The sequence below is a fragment of the Schistocerca americana genome, chromosome 2, assembly GCF_021461395.2.
Source record: "Schistocerca americana isolate TAMUIC-IGC-003095 chromosome 2, iqSchAmer2.1, whole genome shotgun sequence".
Classification (NCBI taxonomy): Eukaryota; Metazoa; Arthropoda; class Insecta; order Orthoptera; family Acrididae; genus Schistocerca; species Schistocerca americana.
In genome coordinates this window covers 839,313,630-839,332,679 of record NC_060120.1, presented here as the reverse complement: position 1 = coordinate 839,332,679, position 19,050 = coordinate 839,313,630, and the positions used below count along the sequence as shown (strand labels likewise).

Genomic DNA, 19,050 nt, shown 5'->3' with positions numbered 1-19,050 from the left:
TTCACTAAGATTCGGCTTAACACCCTGCAGATTTTGAATGTAATTAGGTTGCTAGTATAGACAAATATCAACATTTTGAACATGGCTGACATTGACTTCTCAATGACTTGCATTCTATATCTGGCGTGGGCTTTGCTTAAAGCTTGCAGGGGATAAATGAGAGGGTAATTCGCTTGTTTGCAATGATTGTCACAGTTCAGATGTTCCACATTGTTTTGCTATGAGAGAAGTAGGGATACCGACAGCTATTTTTTGGGTTTCGTAGTATATTTGATTGTATTGCACATTATCTGTTTTAATAAATTATGCTATGGCAGCACTGCCAAATACCTTCACCGTACACCAAATTGAAAATGTTCCGAAAAAAACATCGTATCTGTAACTGTGACATAGAACAAATTTGCGATTTATCACAAGTGAAGAGCACACGGAAAAAATCGGGTAGGTCACGTTTTGCATATTTTTCAGGACAGGAAATTCAAACTTTCAAGTTTACAAAAAAGTACTTAAAACATTCCAGACAAGTATAAGCAATATAATTATGATGCCAAATTTAATAATTGCAGAGGAAGCACATTAGGAAACATAATCATTGAAATTATGTAATAATAATAAAAATAAAAACAAACACACAAAGAAAGTATGCTTTTGATTCGAAAAGAGACTGAGAAGTCCATCACTTTGTGATACGTTTTCGCCCTTTCTTTGTCTTGTTTGACTTTGCTACATTCATTTTGTTGGTCTTGGATATCGGTTCGTTATGTCGTAGATTGGAATAGAAATTTTTTGAGTCTTGGTCACAAAACTGTTTAAGTTCTTGAAAATCTGCATTTTTTCATGAGATAGTGGCAGGATCTTCTGGTAAACCTTCCGGGATGTAAGGTCGTGGTCCATGAAACTCTTCAGCTCCTAACGTTTCGTCCAGAGCTGCGCTGGACATCTTCAGAGGGGTGTTTCTCCTCCGGTGAGTCTTGCAAGACTCGGCAAGGAACTGAAGAGTTTCGTGGACCACGACCTTACATCCCGGAAGGTTTACCAGAAAATATGTCATCCGGTCGTGAAAGCCTTCATACTATGATAGTGGCAGGAGCTCTAAAAATATACTCCTACAATTAGTTATTTGGAAAACAATATTGATTTACCGTACAGAAAGTTTCATGTTATAAAAAACTTACCATTATATGGCCGATGAGGCTATAAGAATTCGTCATGTCCCTGAACTTGATATTCAGTCTCGACGTCTACTTGTAGACAAGACTCCATTTAGGTAATCCTGTAATTGAACAGCTTATCTTCCTTCACAGCCAGAACTTCTCTGAGTGATCATATCTTGAAAGAACACTTCCGTTTGTAAATGCTTCTTAAGAGCTTGTCCAGTCTCGTATAATTTTTTGTTGAACAGGAATGACTTTGTAATGCATTAGATTAACTCTTACGGTTTCAAAAGCATTACCCCAGTCCTTTGATGACTCTTCAATAGTATTCTTTTTGATCAGACCAAAGATTTTACCACATTCTACAGAAGAGTGTCCGCTTATTGGAAATATTATTCTTACACTGACCACTTAATGGTATGAACGACACAGTAAAAGTACAAGATCATTGGATAGTTCTTCTTATGTCCTGAGGATGAAACACAAAATATTACAAGAACAATTACTCTAGGATCAAGGATTTCACTCATATAATTATGCAAAAATTAATAACTTCATTCGCTTCTTTTTTTCCATACATCTTCAGTATAAGCATAAAATATTGCATCAATGTTGGTCATTTGATGAATGTTAAAACCGCAAAACGATTATTGACCCATGTCATAACCATCATTAGTACTGATACTTGAGAATAGTAGTTATTTTTATATACTACTTCAGTCACCGCCATCTTTTTACTTTCTTTCGTCGGATTTCGGTTTCTTGAGTAAAGTGCAACAGCCGCTATCTTGTAAAGACATTCTTCCGTACTAAGTGCTATAATTTTATTTGTAAAATCTAACTTTTCTTTTAGAGAGACTTTTGTGAAAGCTTTTGCATTCAGACCTTTTAACTCTGTTTGAAATTTGTCACATGCTGAGCAGGTATCTATATGTGGTTATCCAAACGATAAGTTGAATTTGCTGTTAACTATTTTCCTCTATGTCACATATGCTACAGGAAATTCATGGTATTTTTCTTTATTGAATTCATGACATTTTTTATCAATACTTCTTCTGGGTTGTAAATTCCGTCTGCCTTTCTCTTTCCGTAGTGGCTCTTTCTCCCATTAAATGCACATATGTGATTTATAACGGTTGCGACCCTTTTTTTTAATAGTATTTTTTTTTAATTCAAGTATCCTTTGTACTTGATTGAGTGTAGTCTGCAGTCTGCGCTTTCTTATTCCATGGAAAGCAATCAAGGTCTTTTGGCAAACAGCAATTTCACTCATGGTATTATTTCGTTTCGTTCCTACACTGTATCGGAAAAAGCAATCTTTGGCATTGGGGTCGCCATGCCTAAGCCATCTACGAACAAGTGAAGACTGGAAATGGGAACTGCAAGAAGTGCTAAAATTGTGCAATGTCAGATTTTTCACGGAAATAGTTTTATTTGCGAAGGAGAACAACACATAAAAAGTTGGAAGTACCACACAGGTTTCATTTTAGTTCATAAGATATCTGACAGATGCTGGAGAATGGATGTTCCGAGCAGTGGCACGGTGAACTCTGAATGTGCCTCGCGCCTAAAGGCACCGATTGTTGTAACCTGTCTCTGGTGTAAGCTCCTACCACTGCAGTACTTTGAATATTGTGTATTTGTATTGATAATGTTTATTGCTGCAATGGAAAAGAAAGGAAAAAAAGTTGCTAACTTAAAAATAATCTCAGAGCTAAGAAGCCCATATTCAACTTACAGAGGGACAGCTGTTGCTCCTAAAAACCTACAACACGTGATTTAAATTCGAACCAAATATATTACGATATGTTTTGGATCACATAATTGCATATCTTTGAGTAATATTACTATTTTAGTTTCATTGTTTCTATTCCCACTGCTATTATAGAAGTATGTTTTCATGTGCAGTGGAAATGCAGGTATTCCTGCAAATAATTATCACATGAATCAAAAGAGCTTCTGTTTGTGCAGCGTTAACAACTCTCTGAACAGCAACAGGGTACATACTTTGCGGGTGCATTCAGTTAACCCCTGTTGCCAGAAGACGTCACGGTACATATGATCAACCCTGTGAGAGCAGAAGGCGAGCCGACATGCATTACACGTTACCTAATGGTTCAGGAGGACGCATGCAACTATGCAGTAAAAGCGTTCTCAGATATATTTAGAATTACTTTCCGGCAGCTACAGACTCTTCAAGAGATACTTAAAAAGGCGGAAACAATGTGCAAGGGCTGTAGAGGACATACTGACGTTCTCATGGTCACAGAAAAAAGTTCAACGATGATGACGTGAATCAAATGAAAGTACTCATTAATAGTTTTCCCAGAGAAGGAACACACTACGGCACAAGAAAATCAGATAAAGAATATTTCAGCCTGGATTTCAATATAAGCTGTATTCATCCTTCTATCAAAGAAGAACACGTGGTTTCTTCAGTGACTTACTATTTTTCTAACATCATCAAGAAATTCTTCAGTAATGTTTCTTTCGGTACACCAACAAATGATACATGTGAACTATGTGATTAACTGAGTATAGAGGCTAAAATTACCTCTGAGGAACCTGTGAAATGTGCATTGTAAACTAATCATGAAAATTCCAAGATACCTCAGGACTCGACGAAAATAGACTTTACAAATTCACAAATGCCCTTAAGTGAGACATGCACTGTGTCCATAGACTAGGAAAAATTTATGTTTTCATCTACGTCGACACACACCAGTACGTTGTACTCATGACAGCTCTCAAATTTTAACTTGAGAATACATGCTACTTAGCGCAAATCATTCATGTGCATGTTGCTCGAGGGCCTTGATGGTCGAGGAGGTAATTAAGTGGCATCCTGTGTATTAAACGTTATAGCATCGGGATTCGCACACAGAAAGAAACTCATTTTGTGGTATGATAATTGTTGCAGACAGAACAAAAATCGCATTATGGTGATGGCTTTAATACTACTTGTTTCAAAGAGTATCTTTGAAAGTGTTGAAATCAAATTTTTTAATGTCTGGTCATAGTTATAGGGCTTCCGATAGAGACTTTAACATTATAGACAAAAGGGCAAATAGTGTTAAATGCATGGAGCCCGAAGAACTGGAAAAAATGGTATCGAGAGCTACAGAACAAAATCCTTTTTTAGTGATCAACATGCGTGAAGGAGATTTTTTTGCATCTGATTTGCTTAGTTAATACATATCTTAACACCAGAAAACTAAAGACAACCAAAGTTTCGGTAATACCTTTCACTTCAGACAAGAAAGGCAAGCTTCTAATGAAAATTCATTTGAATGAAACGGAGTGGACTGAGTTCTCTGTGTTCCAAAAGGGACAATACTCCTATGGTCTGCCATCCTTAGAAAATGTGCCCCAACTTCCACAGTCAAGCAAACTAACTGAAGAGAAAAAGAAGGACCTACTACCTATGATTCCGTTTCTTCTAGTGACAAATAGACATTTCATTCATCATTTTGTAAGTACGACGGTTGCCCAGAAAGTAATGCACCACATTTTTTTTTCATTGGAAAACAATGCTACGGATGCGAAAAGTTACTTATGTATTATCTGAAGTCTCCTGAGTGAGTGCACCGAGTTTCCGGCACTTCTGACAGATAGCATAAATGCAGGACAGTTTCAAAATGGCGTCTGTAGTTGATGTAAGTTACAAGCAACGTGCTGTCATTGAATTTCTCACTGCAGAGGAAGAAACTGTGGGAAATATTCACAAATGCTTGTGCAAAGCCTATGGAGCATCTGCTGTCGACAGAAGTACTGTTAGTCGCTGGGCACGGAGGGTGAGGTCATCAGAAGGCAGTTCGGAGGCGCTCCACGTTTCGCAGCGGTAGGGGAGACCATCCACGGCCGTCACACCTGACATATTGCAGCGAGCTGCAGTTGTCGTTCGCGAGGACAGACATTTGTGGAAGACATTTTGAGGATGATGAGGAGGTGATTCACACAGCCAACAGGACAGGGATTGGTACCGACAGAGCATACACGCCCTTGTTTCGCGCTGGAGGAAAGCCGTAGAACGGGATGGTGATTAGGTGTAAAAATAGGGTATGTAGACAAAACACCATTCCTTCGTGTGTGTAATTTTCATCATGTTCAATAAAGAATTGTTGAAGAAAAAAATGCGGTGAATTACTTTCTGGCCACCACTTATAATATCAGAATGTAAGAGTTTGCCTTCACATTCAGCATTTCCTTCGCTAAGTAGTATGGCACATTCAACCTTACTGAAGTATTAAGTTTTATGGGACTGTTCTCAGTATAAAGACCTCCTTTCTAAAATGAGTTTGGGTGAAATATTAACAGTAATAATAAACATCAGAATTTATATATCATTAAATACAAATTGTTTGTAATGTTGCTTCCAAAAAGTTTTTCCCATGTTCCTAAATATTTATTTTTGGCACATTCACGTTTCTCGCTTCCAGCCTTCAATTAATGTTACAGAAATTAAGCTGGTTAAATAGGAAGATTGATCATCTCCATTACCTAAGAAATTAAATTTCTTGTTAAGCTGTTCTCTTGCGTGGGGTTTGATTTGTTTTGAAACACTCGAACAACTATCAGTTGCAGTCACTACCTAGCTCATGAGACATTGCACTAAAGTCCCTAGAAACATTGCTTATTCTGCCATAACTTTTCCTCTTTTACACTGACTGATTAATAGATGGCTTCTCACATTCAGCTTATGTTGATCAACACATTTTGAAAATCCTAACAGGACCACACCACTATCACATTTCAGACTAAGCACTATTACTCTAAGGAAACAAACCAGAGCAAGAAACTGAAGCGATGACGCCTGCAGCCGTAACCCACCTTACTTAACAGGTGTTATGTAAACAATGGAAAGAAATCTTGGACTTACCCCATTCTTCCCATGAAAATGTTCTTTCTGTCTGTTGCTAAAAAAAGCGAAATCCTCTGTCGTTTAATGAACAAAGTAAGAGCATATAGACTATCAGGCCAATTGTGTGATTTAATTGAAGAGTTCTTAGATAAGAGAACGCAGCATGTCATTCTCAATGGAGAGAAGTCTTCCGAAGTAAGAGTGATTTCAGGTGTGCCGCAGGGGAGTGTCATGGGACCGTTGCTATTCACAATATACATAAATGACCTTGTGCATGACATCGGAAGTTCACTGAGGCTTTTTGCGGATGATGCTGTGGTGTATCGAGAGGTTGTAACAATGGAAAATTGTACTGAAATGCTGGAGGATCTGCAGCGAATTGACGCATGGTGCAGGGAATGGCAATTAAATCTCAATGTAGACAAGTGTAATGTGCTGCGAGTACATAGAAAGATAGATCCCTTATCATTTAGCTACAAAATAGCAGGTCAGCAACTGGAAGCAGTTAATTCCATAAATTATCTGCGAGTAGGCCCCTACGCATTAGGAGTGATTTAAAATGGAATGATCATATAAAGTTGATCGTCGGTAAAGCAGATGGCAGACTGAGATTCATTGCAAGAATCCTAAGGAAATGCAATCCGAAAACAAAGGAAGTAGGTTACAGCACACTTGTTCGCCACTGCTTGAATACTGCTCACCGGTGTGGGATCCGTACCAGGTAGGGTTGATAGAAGATCCAACGGACAGCAGCGCGCTTCGTTACAGGAGCATTTAGTAACCGCGAAAGCGTTGCGGAGATGATAGATAAACTCCAATGGAAGACTCTGCAAGAGAGACGCTCAGTAGCTCGGTACGGACTTTTGTTGAAGTTTCGAGAACATACCTTCACCGAGGAGTCAAGCAGTGTATTGCTCCCTCCTACGTATATCTCGCGAAGAGACCATGAGGATAAAATCAGAGAAATTAGAGCCCACTCAGAGGCATACCGATAATCTTTCTTTCCACGAACAATACGAGACTGGAATAGAAGGGAGAACCGGTAGAGGTACTCAAGGTACCCTCCACCACACACCGTCAGTATGGATATAGATGTAGTTTTTATGTTCTCTCTATATTGGCCATCATCAGTACTTTTTTGCCGAAATAGCAAAATTCATTTACTACTTTCAGTGTCTCATTTACTCATCTAATTCCTCGCCATCACCTGATTTCATTTAGATACACTGATACAAAATAAAAGCGACATATCGCCATTTCCCCGCCAACAGACATCCGTAAGATCGAGTTCTTCACTGAAAATGGCATTACGGTCAACGGACAACCACGCCTACTATGACATCAGTGCATCTATCAAACGGGATAGTATTTGCAGGATAGTCCTACATCCACAATCATTGTGTACGCAGTCACACATGGTGGAGCACGGCAGAGAGAATTTCCTGTCAGACTCTCTGTGCTGGAGGGCCATAGGAAGATTGAAAGCAGGACAGTCGCAAACTGATGTGGCCTGATGGCTTACTGTGAATTGTTCTGTTGTTTCTCCGATGTGGCGACAGTTTATAGAGACCTAAACTGTATCCCAAAGCCCAGGGCAGGGCCGACTACATGTGACATCAGAAAGAGAGGACTCCTATTTGGCTGTAAGGGCACGACAGTACTGCCTTAGTACTGTACGGTAAGAGGCGTCTGACCTCGTAGGATCCACTGGACGTATTGTATTGAGGCATAGAATGTAGAGAAGGCTTCAGCAGAGTGGCCTTTACTGTCAGAGATCTGCTGTATGTCTTACCCTGACGCATCTTCACAGAAAGGAACGTCTAGAGTGGAGTCGTCAACGTACCACTTGAATGCTTGAACAGTGGACAAATGTTCTTTTCACAGATGAGTCTCAATTTTGTCTTGAGAGTGATTCCCGACTGATTCGCATCTGGAGGAAACGGGAACATGAATCTGAAACCCAGACATTGTGCAAAGAGATCGATATCGAGGAGGATCCCTAACGGTGTGGGCAAACAGTATGTTGACATTTCAAATACTTACTCATGGAACTGTGCAGGTGAAATGGCGAGGTTTAACTGCTGTCAGAGATCGTGACGAGATCTTGGGACATCATATGTGGTTGTTGCGAGGTGCTGTAGGCCCAGACTTCGTACTGATGGACGATAGCGTTGGACCTCATAGAGCACGGGTGGCTGATGTTTTCTCGGAAACGGAAGGTATAGAATGACATCATTCACAGTATGTCCCATAGTTGTCAGGCCTGTATTGATAGAAGTAGTCACACACCATACTGAGCACATTAACCCGTTGTCGTAATGTGTGTGCAAATCCGTGAAGTTGGGGAAAACGAAGAACATTTGTGCTGCGGTTATGTATGTTGCAGTTGTTTATGTTCCGTATTTCTTACACTGTTTCTTTTTTACTATCACCTGTTTATACTATTTTGTGTCAAAATAAACGCAACCTTCCTGTTTGTTGCTTTAATTTTGGACACTAGTGTACATTCCATTAATGTTGTTTTACATTTGCGAGTTGTACGCATTCCAAATCGGGTCCACTCGCTTATATCAATGCAACCATACACGGCGAAAGTCTCTGACCAATTTCTGAGAAAACCAAGAAGGTTTTTATATTAAGACACAGGGAGGCAGCGCCCAGAGGCACACTCGGGAAGTCTTGTCTTATCGGCAGGACTGTGTATAGTTCGGGGTCTGCCATTCCTACAGACGTATTGACATCCTTGTGGGCCGAACATCACGTGAAGTCGGCAGCTTTGCTTGGGTTGACCATTGTTGGCACCGAGACGCCTGCTGAAATCCAAACTGTCAGCCACTCAACCACTTGGAGGAAACATTCTTGGCTTGGGAATTCGTCTCTCCTCAGAACTCTGGATTTTATGGTGAGCGCCCACTTGCTACAGACAGCAATTCTGAATATGATAAAAAAAATGCTGTGCCCAGAGCCCTCTAGTTACTTCTCCAGTTTGCGAGTGATTTTCCTATGGCAGGCCTCATACAGTGTGAGACGTGTGTGGACTCGTTTGTCTTCGTATTGCGCCCTCTCTATCCATTCTGAGCACGTTTCGTGGCTTGTGGCGAATGTGGGACAGTCTTTAGATTTACTATTGGGAAAAAAAGGAAAGGAAAGAAGAGTAAAAAGAATTGAAAATTTGTGGTAAGGGCTATGGGACCAAACCGTTGAGGTCAACGGTCCCTAGGCTTACACTCTAATTAATCTAAATTAACCTAACTTACGCTAAGGGCAACGCACACATTCATGCCCGAGGGAGGACTCGAACCAAGGACTGGGGGGGGGGGGGGGAGCGCTCGAACCGTGACAAGACGCCTAAGACAGCGCGGCTACCTCGTGCATAGAAAGAAGAGTCACCTTGGTGTTCTGTTTAACACTTTATGCGCGATTAGACAGAGGTATCTTTTGTTTTTGTGAAGCAGCTGCACAGTTAATTTCTTGCATGCACTTCACTACATGTTTGAGGTATGAATTAAACAACGCCTTCAGTCACAACTTTTTCGTGTTTTAATAACTACACGATCCATTTCGTACCCTGTGGGTCCATCGTCAGGTGTAATTTGTCTTAATACGTATTTTATTTCTTCTCTTGAATGAGATGAAATGCACACTCCTGACACGAAAAGGTTTAATGTTAGGTTATGAATTTCGTAATTCGAACGCGGAAAATATGTGCAAAATTGTGGAAAAATAAGAGTGTAAACTTACCACATACATGTTGTTTACTGTTCTTCTGCAGTTGAGTGTGCTCGCCTCTTGTGCTACTATCACATTGCATACTTGTTTGTCTCCCTCTGTTTCCCCAGTTGGTTTAATCTGATATATTTAGTGTATGTATTAATTTGTAGACAACCATTAAATGCTTTAACTGTTAATTCCTCTAACCGAGCATTTCACTTAATTTAGTTGCCTCAAGGCTGTGTTGCTTTAATTTCTGTGCTGTTCTGCCAGATTATCTTTTGCTATAGTATCTTGTAGTGCTCACAGTTAATTTTATAACTTTCTTAATAATCTGAATTACTGGTGCTAAGCTTAATTATTTAAGGCTGTGTCAAATCCTTTTGAGTAAGCTATTGGGTTGGTGCGTAAGTTCGTGAGGTTTTTCCAGAAGTTTAAACTCAGCAGATACACATAACAGAGACTTCCGTCATCCTTCACTATTTACAACAGTCGACCAATGATTTCGCGACTCTAGAAACATGTGGATTTTGAAGCGAAGAACTCGTCGAGTCATGTTCAGAGAGCATTTTCATTCGGAAAGGAAGTTCTATGAAGGTTGTTCGATGGATAGCGTAAAAGGTGAAAATCTGAGGGCGCGAGACCATGTGAATAAGGTGAGTGTGGAATGAATTCCCAACCCAACTACCCTATGGCGTTTTTTGTCAGTCTATCGAATGTGGGCGGGAGTTATCGTGGAGTAGCCACACTTCACGGAGGCTGTCTAGTCATTAATCTTGGAAAGCCTATGCAAGACGTTTCAGTTGATGACAATAAATGTCAGCAGTGATGGATACACTACAGGGAAGCAATTCGTAGTACGTCACACCGCGGCTACTCCACAAGATGCATAACATTATCTTCTGTGGATGCGCGTGGGTCTTTGTGTAGGGGGTTGCTGCTTTGTTTGGGACCAATGATTCTTTTCTTTTCCTTTTGTTAGTACAAAGATACCATTTCTCGTCACCAGTAACTATACAGGATAGGAATGGTCGGTGTCATTCACGAGCCAACTGACAACGCGAAAGTAAAGATGCCATATGGCCATCCGTAGATTTTTGTGATTTTGGCTCAGAGCATGTGTACGTGTACACCCGATTTCTGAACCTTCCTCATTGCATGTAGATGATCATAGTTCACCACATTTACCGGTTCTCGAGTGGATTAACGTGGATCATTGCGGATTAAAGACTTGAAACGATCTTCATCAAATCCCGAAGGTCTTCCTGATAGTGGAGAGTCACTAATGTCAAAATGATCCTCCTTAAAACGAGAAAACCATTTTCTTGCCGTGCTCGGTCCACCGGCATTGTCCCCATACACGACGCAAATGTTTCTGGCTGCTTCCGCTGCTGTTACCCCTCTACTGAACTGCAACAGAAGAATATGTCGGAAATGTTCCGATTTCTGCACTTGGCACAATATTTTCTAGCGTTCACAGCTCTACTCAGTATCTCCAAATGACGAAATGACAATATGTTAACTCAAACAGCAACACTGAAGTGCAAATTAAAACTGACCATCGATAAATATACCCATAACAACCGGAATACCAACATGCAAAACAAAAACGCTACGAACTTATGCACCAATCTAATATTTGTGAAAATCTCTGATTGCATCATCGAGAGGCGACTGTTGGTATGTTATTGTATTTGCCGGCGACAAAGTGTTTTAAAATTTAAAATCATTTTCGCGTTCACAGTGAGCCTCACCTACGTCTAAGTTCAGTACTCTCTGTAAGTTCGACGTTTCGAGAGGCCTCACTTATTACAAATACCTTATTGCCTTGGGCGGGAAATTTAATTGTGTTCAAAAAATATTGCTGCGTCTCAGCAAGAAATGGCGTATTTGGATTAACATTGTACACATATTTTCGATGGGTCTTTTTATATTCTAGTGAATTACTTTGCAACAAACTGATTGGGCTTGGGCCGATAATTATCATCATCATTATTATTATTGTTATTGCTTGACCTGAAGCTCTTGATCGTAAATTGCTAGTGTTATCTTGACTCGTTTTAAATTTTATTTTAGCCGTCGCCATACTTATACAGTTGTTCCGTGCTTATAAAATTTTGAAAACTATAACTAACAGTTTTCAGTTAAATTTTTGCTAAAAAAAGGCCGTCGGTTCTTCCAGCTTGATTTTTATCCTTAATTATTAATAGATTCTGTTCTTTAAAGATAATAAATTGTCAATAATGGAAATACTGTTTAATCCTCCAGAACCTTACCAACTCACAAGCAGCTCTCTGCTACTTCAGTTTGTTGATGTTCATCTCATAAATCCTTTTTACAACACTGTTCATTCGGTTAAACTTGTCTTCCACGTCTTTTCCCATCTTTGACATCTACATCTACATGATTACTCTGCAATTCACATTTAAGTGCTTGGCAGAGGGTTCAGCGAACCACAATCATACTATCTCTCTACCATTCCACTCCCGAACAGCGCGCGGGAAAAACAAACACCTAAACCTTTCTGTTCGAGCTCTGATTTCTCTTATTTTATTTTGATGATCATTCCTACCTATGTAGGTTGGGCTCAACTAAATACTGTCGCATTCGGAAGAAAAAGTTGGTGACTGTAATTTCGTAAATAGATCTCGCAGCGACGAAAAAGTCTTTGATTTAATGACTTCCATCCCAACCCGCGTACCATATGTGCCACACTCTCTCCCTTATTACGTGATAATACAAAATGATATGATGGACAAGCCTACAAAATTCAGTTCACCTTCAATATTTCTCGTTGGTTACCATTACTGTTTCCTCAATGTACAGATAGAATATCAGGTAGAACAAGCCATAACCTTCCCTGACTTCCTTCTCGACTACACCTTCCCTCTAGTTTCCTTAGATTCTTATAAATTCAGTCAGGTTTCAGGACAAGGTGTAGGTATCTTTTCGGTCCTTGTATTTTATTCGTGTTACCTTCATAATTTCATTTTCATTTATGTAGACTTAATCATTTCTGTATTGCTATGTACGTGATCCGTGTTATATAGTTTCTTTCAACCACATGTTTTCCGTCCTAGTGCTTCAGTTCTGGTAAAGACTACTGTAGCATAGGCCATACGAAGATGATAGAGAATAAGGTATATTGGGACCATACTAACATCGAACATAGCCATCTCTCCAGAGGCGTACAGCAGCAGCAGCTTGTAGGAGCCGTCCCGCAGTAGGCCCTTCAGGTCTGTGAAGGGCATCCTCAGCCGATGGGCGGCCAATGAGGCGGTGAGGGCGCCGCAGTAGGCGGTGTACACCACCATTGCAGACATCGACGCCACCAGCAGAGACGAGCGCACGCTGCAGCGCGACTTTGTGTCTCCTCCCTCACCACAACCTGTCGACCCCATTGGCATCCGTAAGTAGTATAGTTTACAAATTTGTTATTTATTTGGACATTTTTTAAAATATACACTAGGATAATGTGTCTTGTGAGTCTTGCTGTCCAGTGCAACAGTTTATTCAGTAACCGTATTACTGTGTGCTTTTAGTACGAAAATATCGAGAGTGACATCAAATTAGTATGGGAAACAATTGGGTTTTCATGAGATATTCTTCCATATACAGGGTGACAATTAGTGAACTATATGAAAAACAAACGTAAATTAGTTACAAATACGGTGTGCACACGCTTTATTCAACATGTAAATATCACTTCAGATATTCGAATTCACGTTATGACATCTTCAATAAGCCTGCCATCATTTTGGCGATCATGTGGCGCAGACGAATAACGAAATTCTGCATGATCCGCTGAAGTGTAGGAACATGGATGCTGTCGATGAGCTCTTCAATGGCTGTTTTCAGCTCAGCAATGGTTTTGCGTTTATTGTTGTACACCTTGTCTTTAATATAGCCCCACAAAAAGGAGCCGCATGTGTTCAGATCCGGAGAATATGGCGACCAGTGGAGACCCAAGCAGTGTCCTCTGGGTACCCCAGAGCCAGAATCCAGTTCCCAAAGTGCTCCTCCAGGACATCAAACACTCTCCTGCTTCGATGTGCTCGAGCTCCGTCTTGCATGAAATAAGGGCTAATAGGGATGAAATCATCTTCCAAATCCTTCACGTACCGTTCGGTAGTCACCTTGCTATCAAGAAATATCGCACAGATTATTCCATAACTGGACACTGCACACGACACAGTCACCCGTTTAGCGTCAAGAGACTTCTCGATATCGAAATGCGGATTCTCAGTCCCCCAAATGCCCCAGTTTTGCTTATTGACGAACCCATCCAAATGAAAGTGGGCATCGTCGCTAAACAAACCATACACGTAGCTTGTAATGTATTGCGAATATATAGAAAGAAGGATCCTTTATTTATTATTATATGATAGCAGAACAAACACTGGTAGCAGTTACTTCTGTAAAATATCTGGGAGAATGCGTACGGGACGATTTGAAGTGTAATGATCATATAAAACTAATTGCTGGTAACGTGCGTGCCAGGTTGAGATGCTTTGGAGGAGTCCTTAGAAAATGTAGTCCATCAACAAAGGAGGTGGCTTACAAAGTACTCGTTCGACCTATACTTGAGTATTGCTCATCAGTGTGGGATCCGTACCAGGTTGGGTTGACAGAGGAGATAGAGAAGATCCAAAGAAGAGCGGCGCGTTACGTCACAGGGTTATTTGGTAAGCGTGATAGCGTTACGGACATGTTTAGCAAACTCAAGTGGCAGACTCTGCATGAGAGGCGCTCTGCATCGCGGTGTAACTTGCTGTCCAGGTTTCGAGAGGGTGCGTTTCTGGATGAAGTATCGAATATATTGCGTCCCCCTACTTATACCTCCAGAGGAGATCACGAATGTAAAATTAGAGAGATTCGAGCGCGCACGGAGGCTTTCCAGCAGTCGTCTTTCCCGCGAACCATACGCGACTGGAACAGGAAAGGGAGGTAATGACAGTGGCACGTAAAGTGCCCTCCGCCACACACCGTTGGGTGGCTTGAGGAGTATAAATGTAGGTGTAGATGTAGATGCATCCCCCGAGGCCAGTCGTGCAGCTTAAATGTCCTAACGCAAACCGTTCAGAAGTTATGACAATTTTATTTCATATAGTTCAATAATTGTCACCCTGTATATCTATCTCTTGGTTCATTTCATACACTAATGATGGAGCGAGAGGTCACAGTGCTAATTGTGTAATTCGTCAATGAAACGGTGGCAGACATTCCTGTACCTTGGCTGTGAGAGGTTCAGTTTAGTCACTTCCCTGAGAGACAGCGTTTGTCATAAGGTGTATAACTAATTTGTAATCTTTCCTAAGCTGAGTAGATCTGCATTCCTGGAAAACGCCCAAAACTCGCGGGAGCTTCATTAAAGAGTCTATGTGCTGGTCTAACAACCATTAGATTTTCCTTAACGTCAGTGGAATCTGCTGTATGCAGTACGCAAGTAATGTGAACGAGATGTTCGGTAATGGCAGCACCTAACGGAGAAACCCAACCAAGGGATAGGAGGGTGTGACAAATGAGAACATCTGCTAACGAGATAAATACCAAGGAACTGACAATCACTGAACTGATGCCGTAATATTCCAGCGCTGTCAAATCACTAGTTTGTTTCTCTACTACAAAACGGAGTAAGTTTCAGTTTAATATGATGATTCTAATTCTAATCTTTCCTCATATTTTTTTCCATTATGTTTAGCAAACTTTAGCTGATTCCTGTCCTGGAGGGCTACATGTCCTGAAACATCTGTATGTAAATTTTTTCCGTATAACTCTTCATTGTTCCAGCAATTGAAATATGTTACTCATTTTTTCGGTCTCTTCATTTACTTCAGACTTTTTCAAGAATTTCCGTCGTATTTCGGTTTTACAGCCCAATATATAGTCAGATGGTTCAAATGGCTCTGAGCACTATGGGACTTAACATCTATGATCATCAGTCCCCTAGAACTTAGAACTACTTAAACCTAACTAACCTAAGGACATCACACAACACCCAGTCATCAGGAGGCAGAGAAAATCCCTGACCCCACCGGGAATCGAACCCGGGAACCCGGGTATATAGTCCACTAGATACGACCAGAGTTTACCGTCAGCTCTGATATTGTTTATTGCTGATTTAATTTCTCTCTCCGTTCATTTCAATTTGTATATGCTGTTGAAAGATGCATTTAGAGATAGGAGCGAAAATCTTTATCGAATTTTCCACTTGATTGTAAGGTTGATTCACCATGTCATCCTTTTATGCTTGCGACTGACGTGTTACTTGCATACTTGTTGTGGGCATCTAGCGACTGGTCTTCTCACAGCATATTTTTTCTTTATTTTATTATATTCAATTCCTTTTTATTAGACTCATCAGCCGGCTGTAGCATTTACAGTTTCATTGTAACAGAGCAAATGCGGTAGCAGCATACAAGCACACAATCACTGCTTCATGAGTTTCTGATGTCATACAGAAATGCCTATGCTTGGCACTGGACCACTAGAAGTCGCTATGTCGTATACCCAATATGAGACTACTTTACCTTCATGTAAGCCAAATATGAATAAAGTATTTATATACAGAGGGTTCCGAAAAAACGCCGACAACGCTTAGCATGTTGCGCGGGAAGGCAAACTGATCGGTTTTCAAGAAGGAATCCACATCTGGAAACACACGGCTTGGGCGCTGGAGGACGTCGAAGTCTGAGAACGAACGGTTGTTCTGATTCGTTTTGGTGTCTGAATAGGGAATGCATGCAACTCTTTATCCATGTGATAACGGCTGATTGACGACATGAGCCTAGTAACATTCCCGCGGATGCGCTGTATTCCTCCACATAGCCCCTGTGCGCATCCTACTGCGGACCTCTGTGCGTCATGTACCAGCACACAGCTGCGGAAATGACCGACATGGTGCTTGCACACAGCAAAGCGATTGCAGTGGGAGAGCTCTTGCAAGACTGTATGCGGAACGTTTTACAAACGTTCGCGGCCATCGAGAGACGCCTCAGAGGGACCTGAAAGTTGTATGTAGGGATTTTATGCCTGAGACGTGCCCATTGTAAAGTAAAATAAGAGCACTTTGTGCTCGGTACTTGCAAATACTATGCCCAGTCTGTTGTTTGTTCTCCGGTATCTGACGAAACGTGATCCGGGTCGTCCAGTCTCGGCGGAACACTGCTGTTGGAGGAGAACGTGATGACGATGTTCAGAGAAAACCCAACCACCAGCACTCAACGGCAAGCACAGGAGCTGCACACGGTTAAAAGTGCCGTGTGGCGAGTTTTCCGTGAACACCGGCTCCATCCATGCGATTTGCAGGAAGTCCACACCGAGCGTGGTAGCGCAGTGGTTAGTTCACTGGACTCGTATTCTGGAGCACGACGGTTCAATTGCCCGTCCGGCCATCCTGATTTAAGTTTTCCGTGATTTCCCTAAATTGCTCCAGGCAAATGCCGGGATGGTTCCTTTCAAAGGGCACAGCCGACTTCCTTCCCCGTCCTTCCCTAATCCGATGAGACCAATGACCTCGCTGTCTGGTCTCCTCCCCCACATCAACCCACCCTACGCAGAAAGTCTAGTGCTTGGTACTTGCAAATAGTATGCCCAGTCTGCGCAGTGCTGTTTACAACAGCGCATATTCCAGCCACAATTCCCTAGCTTGCTACTACTCACGGACGAATGTACGTTTACTAGAGATGGCATATTGAACTTGTGGAACAAGCATGTCTGGAAGGACGAAAGTCCGCTTGCACAGGTGATTCAAAATCACCAAGACAGGTTCAGTATTAACAGTTGTGCCGGTATAATTGATGAACGTATTGTTGGGCCATATCTGTTGCCAAATAGTCTAACGGAACCGATGTGCCTCACATTTATTAGAGATGTTTTGCCTACTTTGTTGGATGTAGTGCCACTAAATGTTCGGATGGACATGTGGCTGCAACATGACGGAGCTCCAGCACACTTTGATGTCGACGTGTGGAATCACCTCAACGACGCATGTCCTAATCGATGGATTCGTACAGGTGAGCCGCTCGGAGTGGCCGCGCGGTTTGAGGCGTCCTGTCGCGGACTGCGCGGCCCCTCCCGCAGGAGGTTCGAGTCCTCCCTCGGACATGGGTCTGTGTGTTGTTCTTAGAATAAGTTAGGTTAAGTAGTGTGCAGGTTTAGCAACCGATGACCTGAGCAGTTTGGTCCCTTAGAAATTCACACACATTAGAATATTTTGTACAGGTGAACCAGTTCTATGGCCAACACAGTCACCATATCTGACACGTCTCGACTATTTTCTGTGGGATAGTGTGGTATATGGCACCCCTGTAACGTCAGCAGAGCATCTTTTTCCTCGAGTCCACGGAGGGACTGAAATACTTCAAAGACAACCACACGTGCTGGCTCATGTGAGTTAGGCTCAGTACCACCGACGTAGGCTGTGAATTGACGTAAGAGATATGCAGTTCTAAGCTTGTTTGTACTGTAGACAGCGCAATGTGCTGCTCATGTTGGGCCTACTGACGTTAATTGGAAAGCACACCCAACTCAGACTTCGACCCTCTTCAGCTCCCGAACCGTGCGTTTCCGGAATGTGGGTTTGTTCTTGAAAACACACCAATTTGCCTTCCCGCACAACATACTAAAAGTTGTCGGTGATTTTTTGAAACACCCTGTATATATAAAGTTGTAAATGGAAAGATGTCCTATTACTAAATAACCAACAAAATGATGTTACTCAAAAGGTGTTGTTGGTAAAATACATGAGTAACCACGACCTTGAGAAAGTGACTTTGGTAACTAGACCTGCCACAGAGCTGTAAGAAAAAAACAAGAAGTAGTCAAGAAACCGAATTTTAAGTCTTTATCATCAGGGAAATGTATGACATATTCTAAAGGAAAAACTCTGTACTACAAAAATTAATTTTAAGAAAAGAGCACTTTCTGAGATAACTTTTTCTTAATAGCTGTTTTTTCGTAAAATTCTCGTTGGTAGATTTTTTTGTAAAGACATTTAACTAAACAGAACAACATTCATTTCCTTAGACATTTATGGGTTAAAATATTTTTATGAAAATTTTTAATGTAATTTTCTACTATTTATATATTTTTTAATATCGTTTGATATCGTACATACTACTATCCCTCATTTCCTCCATATTCACATACTTGATAAACAAATAATCTTTATGTTGGATTACTGATTTTTCATGACTTTAAATTCATAAATAGAGATTTTCCATTTACCTTTCTTCAAATATCTTCATCAAGTATCTAAACATAAATATCAGGTCTCAATCTGAAAGATAATTTAGGTTTTTCCTGTATTTTGTATCAGTAACA

The 19,050-nt window shown here is 41.1% G+C and overlaps 1 protein-coding gene across 1 annotated transcript in view; it reads right to left on the bottom strand.

Annotated features, from left to right (window-relative positions):
• The window catches only part of LOC124594472 (glutamate receptor ionotropic, kainate glr-3-like), an 89,283-nt gene that overhangs the window by 26,879 nt on the left and 43,354 nt on the right, over window positions 1-19,050 (bottom strand). Inside the window, exon 6 of the mRNA XM_047132848.1 lies at window positions 12,888-13,114. Coding sequence (XP_046988804.1) covers window positions 12,888-13,114 — 227 coding nt within the window. The remainder of the gene's footprint in view (window positions 1-12,887; window positions 13,115-19,050) is intronic.